Genomic DNA, 14,161 nt, shown 5'->3' with positions numbered 1-14,161 from the left:
AAAAAAAAAAAAGATAGACAAATAGACAGATAGATGGATAGATAGATGTGTACATATTTAATGTTGATTCAAGATGTTTTTTGAAAGTAATTTGAGTTATATCCTTAACAACAATTCTATTATTGTTATACTATAATATAGTTACACTAAAATATACTATTTGCTATGCTAACTCTATTCTAGCACGTACCCACTAACAGACCACTAGAGGCAGGGACTCCAAAGATTCAGAGACAACCATGATGCTGTGGCCATATGGTACCTGAGCTCATTAAGGAGGAAGAAAGTCAAAGGGTTCAAGTAACATTATCAGGTACCCAAAGCATGCAAAGATAAATGTTTTCTGTGCCGTGTCACTCAGTCTTCATAGAAACCAGGAAATGAATACGGTCCCTTGTCAGGAAGGACCATTGGGAAGCCTGCTGTTTAAAGTTTGAGATTTCATCCAAACGTTTGCATGCAATGGAGCAGAACAGTTGCCATCAAAAACATCCATCCTCTCACAGACTCATTCAGCCAACTCTGATTGTCTCCACCTTGTTGGATGTGATACTGGTCTGAAAGACCTAAAAATGAAGTCAGCCATCAGCACACCTACAGGGCTCCACATGTTGCAGTGGCAGATGGGAGGGCCCAAGCTGGGCAGTTATGTGAATTAAGATGAAGGCAAAGATGTGTCCTTAACCCAGTGAGGACCTTCTGCAACCGCTCTACAAGTCCAGGCCTGACTGGGGTCCCACTGGCGTGTGGCTGTGCATGTATGCAAGAATGGTGATTGGCAAGACACTGCACTGCCCAGTCTTGTCTCTTGGCCTTTACACCAACCTGTTTGTGCTATGTGTTCATTGTCTCCCACCAGTCTTCAGGATGATTTCCACACAGAGAAGCCAAGTGATGTCGCATTCATTTTATTCTGGGCCCTCTCCTGGGAGCCCCTCATACCCTCACAACCATGGTAGGCCCACCCTGGTCGCTGCTCACTGCCAGCCACACTCTTGCCTTCTCCACTTTCCCTCAGTTTGGTGGCACCATCATCCAGGATGAACAGGAAGGACTCCAGGCTGGGGCCCTGGGCCCCTACTCACCCTCAGAATTTGGAAGGCCTGACTCCTCCCTTCCCTACGCACACAACTCTTCAGAGAAAAGGAAGGCTGAGGAAGACATGTCGGGGAGGAAAGGCTCCCTCAGAAGCTCCAGTCTGAATGCACTAAGGAGCGTTCTGAGCAGAACCAAAGCAGAATACATGCACCAGCTGAAGGAGCTTCCGAGGCCGCAACTCATTCCCCACTGACCAGCACATCCCACAGTAGCTGTCTGCCCCCTGCTCCTTGTCCTCACAATGTCTGTCCCTCAGGCCTTGTGCCAAGAAGGCCTCCCTGGGGGGACCTCTGCAGAGTAGCAGTCTTCTTGCCACCTGCACCCCTCTGTGTCCCTTTGTACTCATCTCAGATGCCAAACAATGGGTGTGTGGCTTCCCACAGTGGGGCCCAAGTCCCAAAGGACAGGACATGTCACTACTTGCTCTGGAAGCAAGGCCTAGTCTGAGACTGATACCTCAGTAGCACCATAATTAACACTGAATTTACTTTCCTCATGAGTGAGGGAGTAATGCGGAATGCTATCAGACGGTGTGACCCAGAGGCAGATGGCACAAGAATTTCATTTTCACTGTCTTTCCTAACACTCTTGCAAGCAGTGTGTGAGCGTTTCTTTTTGACAAAAAAGCAAAATTGAATGTGGAGTATGGGATGGGGGGGGGCGGTGAGGGGTGAAGTGACAGGGAGTGGGGCGAGATTTGGTATTCCCATGGGAAGCCAGGTCTTGCAACCTGCAACATCCCACCTTCACCACCACAGTCTAATGGGCACAGTCTGTTTGCATGAAATCCAAGAAGCAGGGAGAAGGCTCAAATGCCTGTCAGCTGGAGGCCTGGACTATCATCTTCCAGGTCTTCAGTAACTTAAATAGGGATCTCTTCATCTTCAAATCCCTTTCATTAAAGCCAAAGGTTTGCCTTCTCAAATAATACATTTGCATTTTAATCACTAAGATTAAGTCCCCCTCCAACCTCTTCACCATGCTGCCCTCCCCTTCCCTTCCATGTGAAAGAGCCCTGGCCTGCTTTTCACAGTCTTGGGATAAAAAGCTCTTTCTGGCTGCAGGAGAGTGAGGGCACCAAGTGCCCTCTGAGGGTCCCAAACAGCTTCCTGCATTTACAAATGCCCATGAAATTCCTGAAGGGATTGAAAAGTGCCCTGTGCAGAAGTGTCATGAGAAAGCAACATTTCGATGGCAAACTCTGCCCACTGAGACCTTCTAGAGGGGAGATCAGAGGGCTCCTTGTGAGGAGCTGTATTATGAAGCAGAGACTCCAGTGTGTGACCATGTCACTGTGACCGCTACAGGAGTACTTGAGTTGGGGCTCCCTCCCTGCTAAGTATTCCACACTCCTGCTATTACTGAAAGCCTTGTTCTCAGAGCTGCAGAGTCTCTCTAGTAACACCAAGAAGTGGGTCCATGTAAATAGCAAAGCAGCTTTGCTCTCTGATGTCTTAATGTAACAGGTAAGCTGTATGGTGGTTGAAAACTTACCAAACGCTGCAACCTGGAAACCTGTCGGGTAGTTATCATTAGGAAATGGCACATTTTTATAACACACTGAAGCTCTTTTTACTATTGTCAGGTGGAGACCTAAGATTTCTTTTTAACACAGAAAAAGAAGCCAGTGGGCCAGGCATGACAATCAATCCTGTCAACTTAGATGGCTAAAATAGAAGATCTCTAGGTCAAGGCAAGCTTGGACTACATTGTGAAGTCCAGAATGTCTCAGCAAAGGTGGTGTCTGTAAGCCCTACATTTAGAATACTGCGTATTTCAGGAAATGAGCTTAGTAAGCGTGAATCCAGCTTTTATCCTCCTGCTGTAATTGTTGCCTGGGAGGCTTTACTGCCTCAGCTGCTAACCTAGATCAGGTCCTGGAAGCTTCTCGCCTCTGGACAGTCTAATGTAGGCCTCGAATGTTTTCAGCCTCTGAGACTTGCTGCTGAATGAGCTCACCCTTTCGTGTTCTTTCTGAGCTCTAGCTGTTTCAACCCAGCTCTTTTGGCCCCACCTTCTCCCCCAGCTGACTTATTCAATCTGGCTTCTCCGGCTTCTCCTTAATTGCTCTGCTCGACCTCAAACTATGTCTGCCGACCTGTTCTCATCTTTTGGCTCATTCTCATTCTCTGGCTCATTCCATCTTTACCTGGGTCTAGCTTGTTCTCTCTCCAGTCTGTCTCTCTACCACTGTTCTCATTAAACTGACTACTCCTTCCTCTCTGTGCTGCCTACTCTCCATCTCAACTCTACTGTGCCGCTCTCCAGGAACTCTGCTGTATCCTGCACTCTACTCTCTCTTCCTGTACTGTGTCTCTCCCTTAAGTAGCTTCCCTTTTCCTCTCTCTTCTCGTGAGAGTTGGCAGATCCTATTCTGTCACATCTTTCTCTGATTCATCATTTTACCTGCCACTCAATTAGACATCACTTTCAAATATGGCTGCTTCCTTGTACAAACTATCTTTACCTTCATTGTTTGGGATTAAAGGTACCTGCTAAAGGTATGTCAGTACTCTAGCCAGAAGGATTAAAGGTTGTGCTAAGGGCTGACCCACAACACAACTAAAAAAACAGGGCTTTTCAGTAGATAACACAGTCTTAGGATTCACAGTGTGACCAAATAGCCTGCAACAATTAAGAATACTTTTATTTACTCCTTGACACTTTCACATATGTATAAAATGTGTTTTGGTCATATTGGCTCCCAGCTCCCCTCTCCCACTCTCCCTCAGTCCCTCACCATGTCCCTTGTCTCCTTCATGTTTCCCTCTTTTCATGTATTCTACTGAGTCAATAGTGCTTCCCACATGTACGTAGTGTGGTAGCATCCACCAGAACATGGGTGACCACAGCAGTAGTACCCCAGAGGAGAGCAACACCCCCGAGCAGCCATAAACTTCCAATAGATCCTTAGCTAGGGGTCTATTAGCTTAGTGGGGCTTAACGAGCCCCTTCCCCACCGGCGCTGAAATGCTGACTGGCTTGATTCTGTCCAGCTGCTATGAACTCATGAGTGCAATGGTCATGTCTTGTACAGAAGCCAGAATTTCATAGCTCTCATCCACATCTTCCTGCTCTCACATCCTTTCCTCTCCATATTCCACAATGCCTCCTGAGCCTTGGTGAGACTGATAAGCACTCAACAGCCACTTATTAGCACTTTGCCCATTAACGGCTGCCCATTCCAGACAGAGCTTCCCTCACCAGGGTTAAGGGTATCCCTGGGGATCCCTAATCTATGGCTATAGACATAAATGCTTAGGAGGCAGTTTGACGACATGTCCACTTATCAAGACAACAGTAGCAGGTTCCCACTAGGACCTATGACTTCCATAGCCATGAGCTTTGATCAGGTTTATAGTTATAGGTATGAATTTCTTTCTGCGGAGCAGTCCTCACATCCAATCAGAAAGTGGTTGGTTGCCCCACAGTGGTAATGCCAGTGGTACCCCAGTGGGCACATCTTGCCTTGCAGCTTGCAGGGTTCAACTCTAGGTAAGACCCTGTATGACTTTTCTTCCCCAGCGTCTGCATAGCACCTTCTGGCTTTATGAAAGCCAGGGAGCGAGCTTCCTGGTGAGCTCCAGCTCTCTTTCTATGTCTCTAGCAATAGAGTCTTACCATATGGTTATGATGGGCAGCCAAACGTAATGGTCATAGCCTGTGTTGCTTTCATGGGATCTATGGGGCTTCGTTGACTAACAACTTCTTCTAGGAAACTACCCCACATCTGACAGTGGCATTTTCGTTTAATAACGTATGTCTTCTGGTAGAAGCGTTGTCTGCCTATCCAAGGAGCCCTTTTATGCCAGGCTTGTCCAGACCAGACTGGATGATGATACATCCTGAACTTTAGCTTCAACGTTGACTACCTTCAAACTAGCTTCCTTCCATGCCCCCTTCCCATCCCATGCTGTGGGCTCAGTCACTGAGACACTTCTCATACAGGTACCCTGTCTAGGGGAGGACATATGGAAGAACTAGATCGGTGACAAATGCAACAGTTGGAAATATAAGTCCATTTTCTTGTGGATCCACATTCTGCATTTTCAAGCCCCCACCTCATCTCTGACATCACCCATAGGCTGACCCACATATCTTGGTGGTGAAGACTGTGTCGTGGTAAGATGAGAACTCTGACAGCCACACCCGGCTCAGCCATCATGTTTCTCAGGCAGGACATAGGGGAGGTGAGTGAGAACCCTCACTGGTGCAGAAATCCATCCAGGCTCTGCTCCTGACAACATCTTCTGACCTCAGTTTGCCTAAGAAGTAAAGCGGGAACACCTTCCTTGTGCATTTAGCCACTGGCTTGGTGTCTGTAGCTTGCAGGCCTGACACAGTTTAGAAACTAGACCTTCGTGTCCATGTCTTCCTGGAGCTATTTCTTTTCAAGGGCTCTTGGCTCAGACCTCCCCAAAATGGTACATCACAGTTCCTGGTCTAGACAATTCCTCAACTGAGGCTCTGTGCTCAAGAGATTCCAGGTTGTAGCAAGCTGACAAAGCCAACCGCAACCATGTCTTTCTTTACTTGATGCTTTTAAGAGTAGCCCTCATTAACCTAGATATTGAACGTAATTTTTTTTTTTACCATTTCCTTTTTCTCTGTCCTCATGGCTTACAGACATGTGGATGAATAAAGATGAATCTTGGAATTTCCCTCAGGACTATGACCCAGAACTGATCAAGGAGGAAAAGCGAAAGGAATTAGAAATGGAGATAAGGATTCAGGTATGCCCACGCTTACCTCCAGGAAGGGGACAGAGGAGCCACTTTGCTGCAATGACTACACTTTTTACAGTTTCCAAACTGATGAGCAAGCCAAGACTTTACCTTGAGGACACACAAGGCAATTCAAAGTCACATGAACACAGTGTATGTCCTTGCATTCTCTCCTAGGTGGACGAGCTCATGAGACAGGAACTGAAAAACCTTAAGCTGGCTGTGAACAAAGAGATGGAAATCCCACCCCGGCCAATGAAAGGGACAAAGGTACGTGTCAAAGGAGCAGGGTCAGCCACAGATGGCAGTGCCTGCTGGGTGGCTGCTTGCACCAAGTGTGGTGCTTTGAATTTAGAATGCCTCCCCCAAAGACTCGTGTATTTAAATACTTGGTCATCAAAGAAGTGGCACTGTTTGGGAAGGATTGGGAAGGTATTGGGAGGTTGCTGGGAGAAGTATGAAACTTAGGGCTGGGCTTTGAGGTTTCAGAAGTCTAAGCCAGACCCAGGGGTTCTCTCTTCTCCTGCCGCCTGTGGATATTAACGTAGAACTCTCAGCTCCTTCTCCAGCACCATGTCTGCCTGCATGACCACCATGCTTCCTGCCATGATACAGGACTAAACCTCTGAGACTCTGAGCAAGCCCCAGCTAGAGGCTTTCTTTTATAAGTGTTGCCTTGGTCGTTGTGTGTCTTCACAGCAATAGAACACTGACTAAGACATCAAGCATCCCGGCTTTTTGCAGATTTCACTGTTCACCACCCAGTGCTCAAAGATGAGGCCTTTATGTGGAATTAACCCTGCCATCAGAGTGGATCCTCCCCAGGACCAGTCCATTACAGATTCACAGCACACAAGCCCCACAAGAATGTGTACTATCAGAGGGACAAAGCAAATGCCCCAATCCCTCCTCCCCAGGCCAGTAGCATCAAGTAGGGTTTGTGAGTAGGGGAATAAGACTGAAAGAAACTGGGCAGATCAACTCTTACATTGTCACAGATCCATCTCATGGTGATGTGCAGCAGCCAGTGGGATGGAAGGATGTACAGTTTCCCCTTCAGCCTCCTGTTTCCCCTTTATCCCACACAAACAACCCTGCAACTGGGCCAGAATGCCCAAAAGACAGTAAGTCCACAATTCCTCCCTGGCAGTGTTATCAAAGATACAAAAACTCTGTGGCTTGGAGACACTAAGCCACCCAGCCTGTGACTCAGGAGCTCAGTCACACTGTGTTGAGTCTTGGCACCTCAGGAGACACATAGCCTTAGGATACCTATCTCAGCCCACTCTGTGCTGAACACATGGCTTGACTCCAATGTCAGTTAGGTTGTCCCTTGTAGCTCTGTCCTAAAAACACACCTCGCTAGCCTGGTGCAGTCCCTCTCCTCTGGATGTCCTTTTCAATTCCTTATATATCTTTATAAAAAAGAGTGTGTGCTCATGACTAGACATGAAAACTAAGCTGATCTCAGTGGGAAGTGTATTTCAGAGGTAGCCATAACCTCCTCTCCAAGGGCAGGCATCTCCTCCTCAGTAGCCAAGCCCAGGGTCACACCAGTCTTACTTCCCTCCTTGACCCCATCTCATTTCCTGCAATCTACAAGATGCCACTGTGTCACACCAGGCACTGGGTGCCCTCAAGAGCTAGAAGAGTTCATTCCTTTTTGTGTAGCTCGAAAAGTTTGTACAGCCAGGTCCCAGCCCTGGTGACCTAAGAGTGAACTTCGGGACAAGCTAAAGCTTAATTGGTAACAAAGAGTTGACAATTAAGGAAGACTGCTAGCCAGGACGGGGCACAGAGGAGGACAGCATGTGACAATTTCAAGCACTTGCTGGAGGTGATGACTTAGAACTTATCTAGCATCCGGGGCGGTCCTTCCTGAACACAAGTCTGATTTGGACAGGCTTCCTTCACACCCTCTAATGCCATCTCTGTCTTCCTGGCACAGACCATAGTCTTCCTGAGGGAGGTCTTTGGAAAGCCCAGAGTGGCTCTCGTTTCTTTGCATATCATGCCACTCTGGGGCATGTCTTACTTGAGCTTCGTAACTGGCAGGTGCTCTCTATTCACTGGGGACACCATGTTGATATCTTCCTTCTATGTAAAGGCAATGAATGTAGGAATGTATAGACATTAGTAACCTCCTCTGGCTCACAGCAAACCCTTAATGTATATTATTGTATGGATGGATTACTTGTTAGGTCTAGCTCCCATGTGGATTGGGCCTTACAGACTTAATAAGTATCCTGGAATGTCACACTCAGGCCTCCAGAGAAAGTGAAAGAGAGAGAAAAGTTAGTAAAAAAAAAAAATTTTAAATAAGTTTCCAAAAATAATAGGTGAAGGGAGATGTCTGGGCTATTTTTTACGAGCCCTCAAGCATCCTGAAACCAAACCCAGATAAAGACAGAACAATCAAAGAAAACTAGGCATCAATATTCCTGATTTACAGGGGCACACATATCTCCAAAGAAACACTAGCAAACTGAATCTGCCAGTACTTATGTGGATTTTGCCTCAGGGCCGTGCAATGCAAGGACATGCACAGATCGGTCGCTGTGCCCACCACACTGATGGAGTGGCCCTGAAAAGCTTGACTCTCTCATTGCCTTGGTCTGCTGTGTCATTTCAGAGATTTGGGGGGGGGGGGCAGGAAGAATGTGACAGAGTTCAATATTCTTTCATGAGAAGAACTCTCAACAAGTCAGGCACAGAAGGAGTTTACCTCCATAGAGCTCAGATGTGTTTAGCATAGTGTTGATCATAGTTATCAACGCTATGCTATGTTCATAGGAGGATACGGACATACAGACCGACAGACAGACAGGTGGATGTATATGGAGCAGGACATGTATATAGAAGAGGGCCCAGGCAGCCCTGTGCACAAATACACACAAATAATTTTTGTCAAAGATGCAAAAGCGATTCAAAGGAGAAAGGCTTCAGGACTCATCTGCTTGCTCATTTTAATGACATCCTTGCTTATTTCTTTCAGCAAAATAAAGGGAAGAAAGGCCGGAAAGGGAAACGAGGAAAGAAGGAAAAAGACCTGACAGCTGACAGGTAAGGGGAGGGTTTGTTAAAGTGGGGGGGGGGGTGGAGGGAAGACGAATGTGGGGAGTGGACAGCAGAGAAGATAAGAAACGCAGAGATGCACCCCAAATCCCAGAGCAGGGCCAGGTGAGAGAGCCCCTCTCAGCCCTGCCACGCCCCTCCTGGACAGAGTGTGGGGAGCGGCGGGCCCAGGAGAAAACCCTATATAGAACATAGATTGGGGAAAACGTGCAACAGGACCACCTGCCTGGAGGTAAACCTGCCTGTCACATCTGAATTCCCATAACTTTTCAAAATTCTGAAATGTTCATGGAAGTCAAGGGGCTGATGTCCATTAAAAATGGCTTAGGGAATAACATCATGAAACCTCAGAACATGCGAGCTGAGTTCCTTTTGAACAGAGGGAGCCTCCCTTCCTTTATAGCCTCACCCCACTCCCCCATCCCACCCACCCAACCCACTCCCACACACACACACACCACCCCCGTGCACTCCTTCCTGCTTGCTGAGGGACCTCGTACAGAGATGCAATGCGCCTGTGTCTCCAAAGGGATGTTTAAGATCCTTGAGTTTCGTTAACCCAACTTCAGACTAACACCTGGCTTAAAATGCCCGTGTTTTGTAACCTCAGCACGTGGGCATGCAGACATCACAGTGTTAAGGTGGTCCAGTTAACACCCTGCTGGTTAGAGGCCAGGCACCATCCTGAAGCACCCTCTCTCACAGTGGGCATGAGTGGCATCCATGGGGAAAGAAGCCTACCTGGATTCTCTGTTAGTCCCTCTGCGGTCGCCCCTAAGGCAGCCGGAGTACCCCACAGCTGGTGCTCACTTGGAAGTAGCCCCCACTTGAAGTTACATTGTTTGGCTGGCTGGTGCCTACTGGGATCCTTGGATACATTTTTTGAGACCCCCTCATTCATGGAAAGACAGACATCTGTCATTGCATCAATGTTGAAACTGCCAAGACAGAGATACATGGTTATTTTCAGGAGGCTCTGGCCAGGCAGACCCTAGAGCCAGCGGTGTGTTTCAGGAGCTTTTATATCTCGACTTCCTCCTTTGTTCTTGCCTTGATTCCAAAGCAGAGTGAAGTAATAAGAAACAAGAGCTAACACCAGCTCCTCCCATATGACCCTGTTCCTAGTGAAAAGTATTCGCCCGCTTCCCTTTGCCTTTGAAGTAGCACCAAATACAGTGGCGCTGACCAGCATGGCCGCAGATGGACCATGACTGCTAGACCTTGAAGGTGTTCTGGCATGCTTCCTTGTACTTGAATCTGTCATAAATAAGTCAGAGGCAATCTGTTCTAGTTTCCTTTCTAATACTATGTTAAAAAACACTCTGAGCAAGAAAATTTTAGAAGAGGGCTCTTTTAGCTTAAAACTCCAGGTTAGAGTCCATCATTGAGGGAAATCAGGACAGGAACTTGAAAGGTGAGCTTGTTTGTTGTTCCACACAGCATTTACTCCAGCCAAGCCTAGGACCCCCTGCCTAGGGAATAGTGTCACCTACAGCGGGCTGGGCTCTCCTATACCAATACGATAAAGACAGTTTCCTACAGGAGTACCCACAGGTCACTCTGATCTAGATGACCCTTCAATTGAGACTCCCTTCTTGGATGACTCTTACGCTGTGTCACATGGAGGGTTAAAGCTAACTAGAACACAGATCCCTGGTGAAAAGGTCTGAGACTGTGTTTTCCATTCATTTCAATGTCCAGAAATATAAATGCACTGGCAGCCACCTCATCCCTTCAACTTTAATCCTAAAGACTAGCCTCTAGCATCCTGTTAGCTCTGCAGTAATACTGTAAGACAATTTCTGTTTCTCTCATCAAACTAAGAAACCTTTAACTCAGTAAAGTCTTCATACTTTAAGGCCATTTTCAAATTGGAATTCTTGTTTCCATATCAGAAGTTCATTTAATTATGAAAAGAAATCCAAATGCGGGTTTGGGTTTGGAAATTCCTAATATATTTTCATCATGTTAGAGAATCTTTTTCAATCTCATGTTAATATTTGATGCCTACATTACATGTTTAAGCATGTATTCCTGTGAAAAATGCTACACTTGGCACTTCTGTGACATTGTTTGGGTCCTGTCACTCCAACTGTTATAGCAATCAAACCTTCCTTAGTTGTCAACAGAGGGTACAATATTTTAAATATGATCAGCAAACACAGACCCAGTCAACCAAGGCCTAGGGTCTCCGAACTGAGGCCGCCCTGGTGGGAATTTGGCTTGACTCTAACGTAACATTCTTGGGTCTTTTTAAGATCATTTTAATCATGTTCATTCAAACCACTGTACAGTGAGAAAGCTCTTTCTATACAGTTACAATTTGTATTTCCAACAAATAAAAGACAAGAATAGTCTGGAAGGACAGAGAAAACGAAAGGATAAACTGTCCCTGAGGATCTAATTGAATGATACTCAAGCTTAACCTACTGCATTCCTGTGAGCCAAACCCCAGTTACCATCATCAGGGATTTCAGCCATTAGGCAGAACACCGTGACTATCATTTTCAGCTGTTATAAATTCCCCGTGTCCTGGCTGTCTTCCCAAGCCCCTCTTTGAGAAGTATGCTGTTGTGGGGTGGTTGTTTAGGCATGCGTATACAACACAGAACTACACCCTCCCAACATACACACAGCTTTGAATAACTTGTCTCCATACATGAATTATCTTCAGTCAAGAGTTGGGGCAAACACCCTTAGTCCCAGTACTCGGGAAGCAGAGGCAGGCAGAGCTTTGTGAGTTCTAGGCCAGCCTGGTCTACATAGTGAATTCCAGGACAACCAAAGCCACAAAATGAGACCCTGTCTCAAACAACAACAACAACAACAAAAAGAATTCTCTTCAAGTGATATATATATATATATATATATATATATATATACACACATATATACATATATATACATACATATACATATATATATATATATATATATATATATTCTTCAGGACTGGGACGATGGCTTGGTCAGCCTATGAATCAGAACTGCAGGTTAAGTGAAAAACCATGTCTCAAAAACTAGATGGAAATAAATTAGACAACCAAAATCAACCTCTAGCACACATATATACAGGGTGTGTGTAGGGGGGAGACAGAGACAGACAGACAGACACATAGACAGACAGACAGACAGAGACAGAGAATTATCTCCAGTTTCAGCCATCCTTGCTCCTTGTAGAAACTAAACCACTGTACTATCAAGTTAAACAGAAACAGAAATTTCACGAAGGCTAATAATCTATGGCTCATAGATACTAACTGAATATAAAATCCCAGGCCCCATTGTATTACTATTATCAAGCAATTTCTAATTCATATTTGGACCATCATAAAGACCGATGGAGTCATACTTGGCCTCAGATGCCCACAAATATAATTCTTAACAGGAAACATCTAGTATCTACATGGTTGGCTGAAAATATTGTTTTCAAAAAGCCTAATTTATCCCCAAATTGTAGAAATCTTTCAAAAGTGCATTTATTTGCAAACATGCAAGCATACCTCAGAGCAGCTGAGGTCTAAGTCCTAGTTTGTCAGTGTGTACTGATGACAGAGACAGTGTGCTTCGTCCCCAGGACCATCGAGTCCCTGTACCAGGAGCTGGTCGAAGAAGGTCTGCTGATCCAGCCTCTGAAGGTCAACCTCTCAGATTACATAGGTAAAGCACACCAAGCGCAAAGTCCGCGTCTGTCACGTGACACTTCGTGGTTCTAGAAATACATTTCATTGTGTCTCTTTTCAAACAGAAGCCGGGTCATGGTGGCTGCTTGTAGATTGATTAACAACCTAAGAGGGTACTCTGAACAAAGGGGCTCCCTGACTAAAACCAGTCCCTTAATTGGGCAGAAGCCAGTTTTTCAACTCATTAACAGACTCCCCTGGCCAGTTCTTTCTGGCACAACCTGATGTGAAGAAATGAATGGGTCGAGCATTTGTGTGGAAACATATCGCCCCTGGTGCTACTGTGGTGTACAACCCTTTCATGAGGTGTTCTCTCCAGAGAACTGCTAGGGCTGGTCAGAGTGCTGGGAGGAGGGAGGACGGACAGTTGTGACTATGATCTCCAACTAAGGGTTTGTGTCGATTTTTTTTTTAATTTAAAAGTGTATCTATGCTGACCTAAGAACATGCCCGCTGCTAAAAATTTCTCACAATTCTGCACCCTGATGAAAGAGATGTTGTGTTCACTCTGGTGAAGAAAACATCTCTTATGGTCAAGGATAGTCTCCAACAGAACCAGAAAGAGCATTCACGCTCAGAAGATGGAACGCTAATTCAAATACTGTCGCCTAATGTGTGCTTGGCATGCAGTCTCCCTGCTGGCCTGCATGCGTTCTTCACAGCTGCATGCCTTCTCCAGTCCCGGGTCCCATGGAGGGTGTGCGTGGGGTTGTAGCTCTCTACTCTCCTGCAACGCCTTCTGTCAAAGAACACCATCACTTCCATTTTAGTTAAGTTTCTTTTGCCATGATAAACATCACAGCCAAAAGCGCCTGACAGAGGAAAGGGTTTTGTCAGCTTACACATCAAGATCACAGTCCATCCCTGAGGGAAGTCAGGGCAGGAACTCAAGACAGGAACCGGAAGGCAGGACCCAAGGCAGAGGCCATGGAGGAGTGCTGCTTACTGATTTGCTCCCCCGTGGCTTGCTCAGTCTGCTTTTATAATCCCTAATGCCTGCCCTAGTGTGGCACCACCAGTAATGGGCTTGGCCCTCCCCCATCAATCATGAATCAAGAAAATGGCCTACAGACTTGCCAGTAAGCCAATCTGGTAGAGACATGTCCCCACCCGAGGTTTCCTCTTCCTGTTTGACTTCAGCTGTGCCAGTTTGACAGAAAGGAAGCTGAGCAGCAGACGCTCACCTCCCTGGGCTGCTCACTGTAGCATCTTCCCGAGGACTCTGGGTTGCCTTACAGGTTGCCCCAGCATTGGGTTTCTGCCCCAGCACTGGGTTTCTTCCTCAGCACTGGGTTTCTTCGATGGTTTCTTTGCTGTTTCATCCAGGTTCCATAAAAACTACATGCACTGGGGCGTCCTTGGGTCTCCCACAGGAGGCACGTGGCACCTCTTTATCTTACCTGGTGGCATTTACGCTGAAATGTGTGGTGAAAGTGCTGTCCCCAGAGTCTCCCTTGGAAAGTTTGCTCATTCCCTTAGCAGATGGTGAACCATCCCTGGGGTGGGACATGGTGCTTAGGGATTGTTCCAAGCCATCATTCATGCAAACACCTGAGAATCTACTGGTGATTTTTTTTTTTT

General features: G+C 46.4%; 1 protein-coding gene across 3 annotated transcripts in view; it reads left to right on the top strand.

Moving 5' to 3' along the window:
- Positions 1-14,161, top strand: part of Iqca1 (IQ motif containing with AAA domain 1) — a 109,196-nt gene that overhangs the window by 62,095 nt on the left and 32,940 nt on the right. For all 3 annotated transcript variants that reach the window (XM_031368374.1, XM_031368372.1, XM_031368373.1), the window contains exons 10-13: positions 5,725-5,831; positions 6,000-6,092; positions 8,818-8,885; positions 12,475-12,557. In XM_031368374.1, the coding sequence (XP_031224234.1) occupies positions 5,725-5,831; positions 6,000-6,092; positions 8,818-8,885; positions 12,475-12,557 (351 nt within the window). The remainder of the gene's footprint in view (positions 1-5,724; positions 5,832-5,999; positions 6,093-8,817; positions 8,886-12,474; positions 12,558-14,161) is intronic.

Source organism: Mastomys coucha, unplaced genomic scaffold (genome assembly GCF_008632895.1).
Source record: "Mastomys coucha isolate ucsf_1 unplaced genomic scaffold, UCSF_Mcou_1 pScaffold14, whole genome shotgun sequence".
Classification (NCBI taxonomy): domain Eukaryota; kingdom Metazoa; phylum Chordata; class Mammalia; order Rodentia; family Muridae; genus Mastomys; species Mastomys coucha.
The sequence above is the reverse complement of the archived record's forward strand: the minus strand, read 5'-3'. Positions and strand labels throughout refer to the sequence as shown.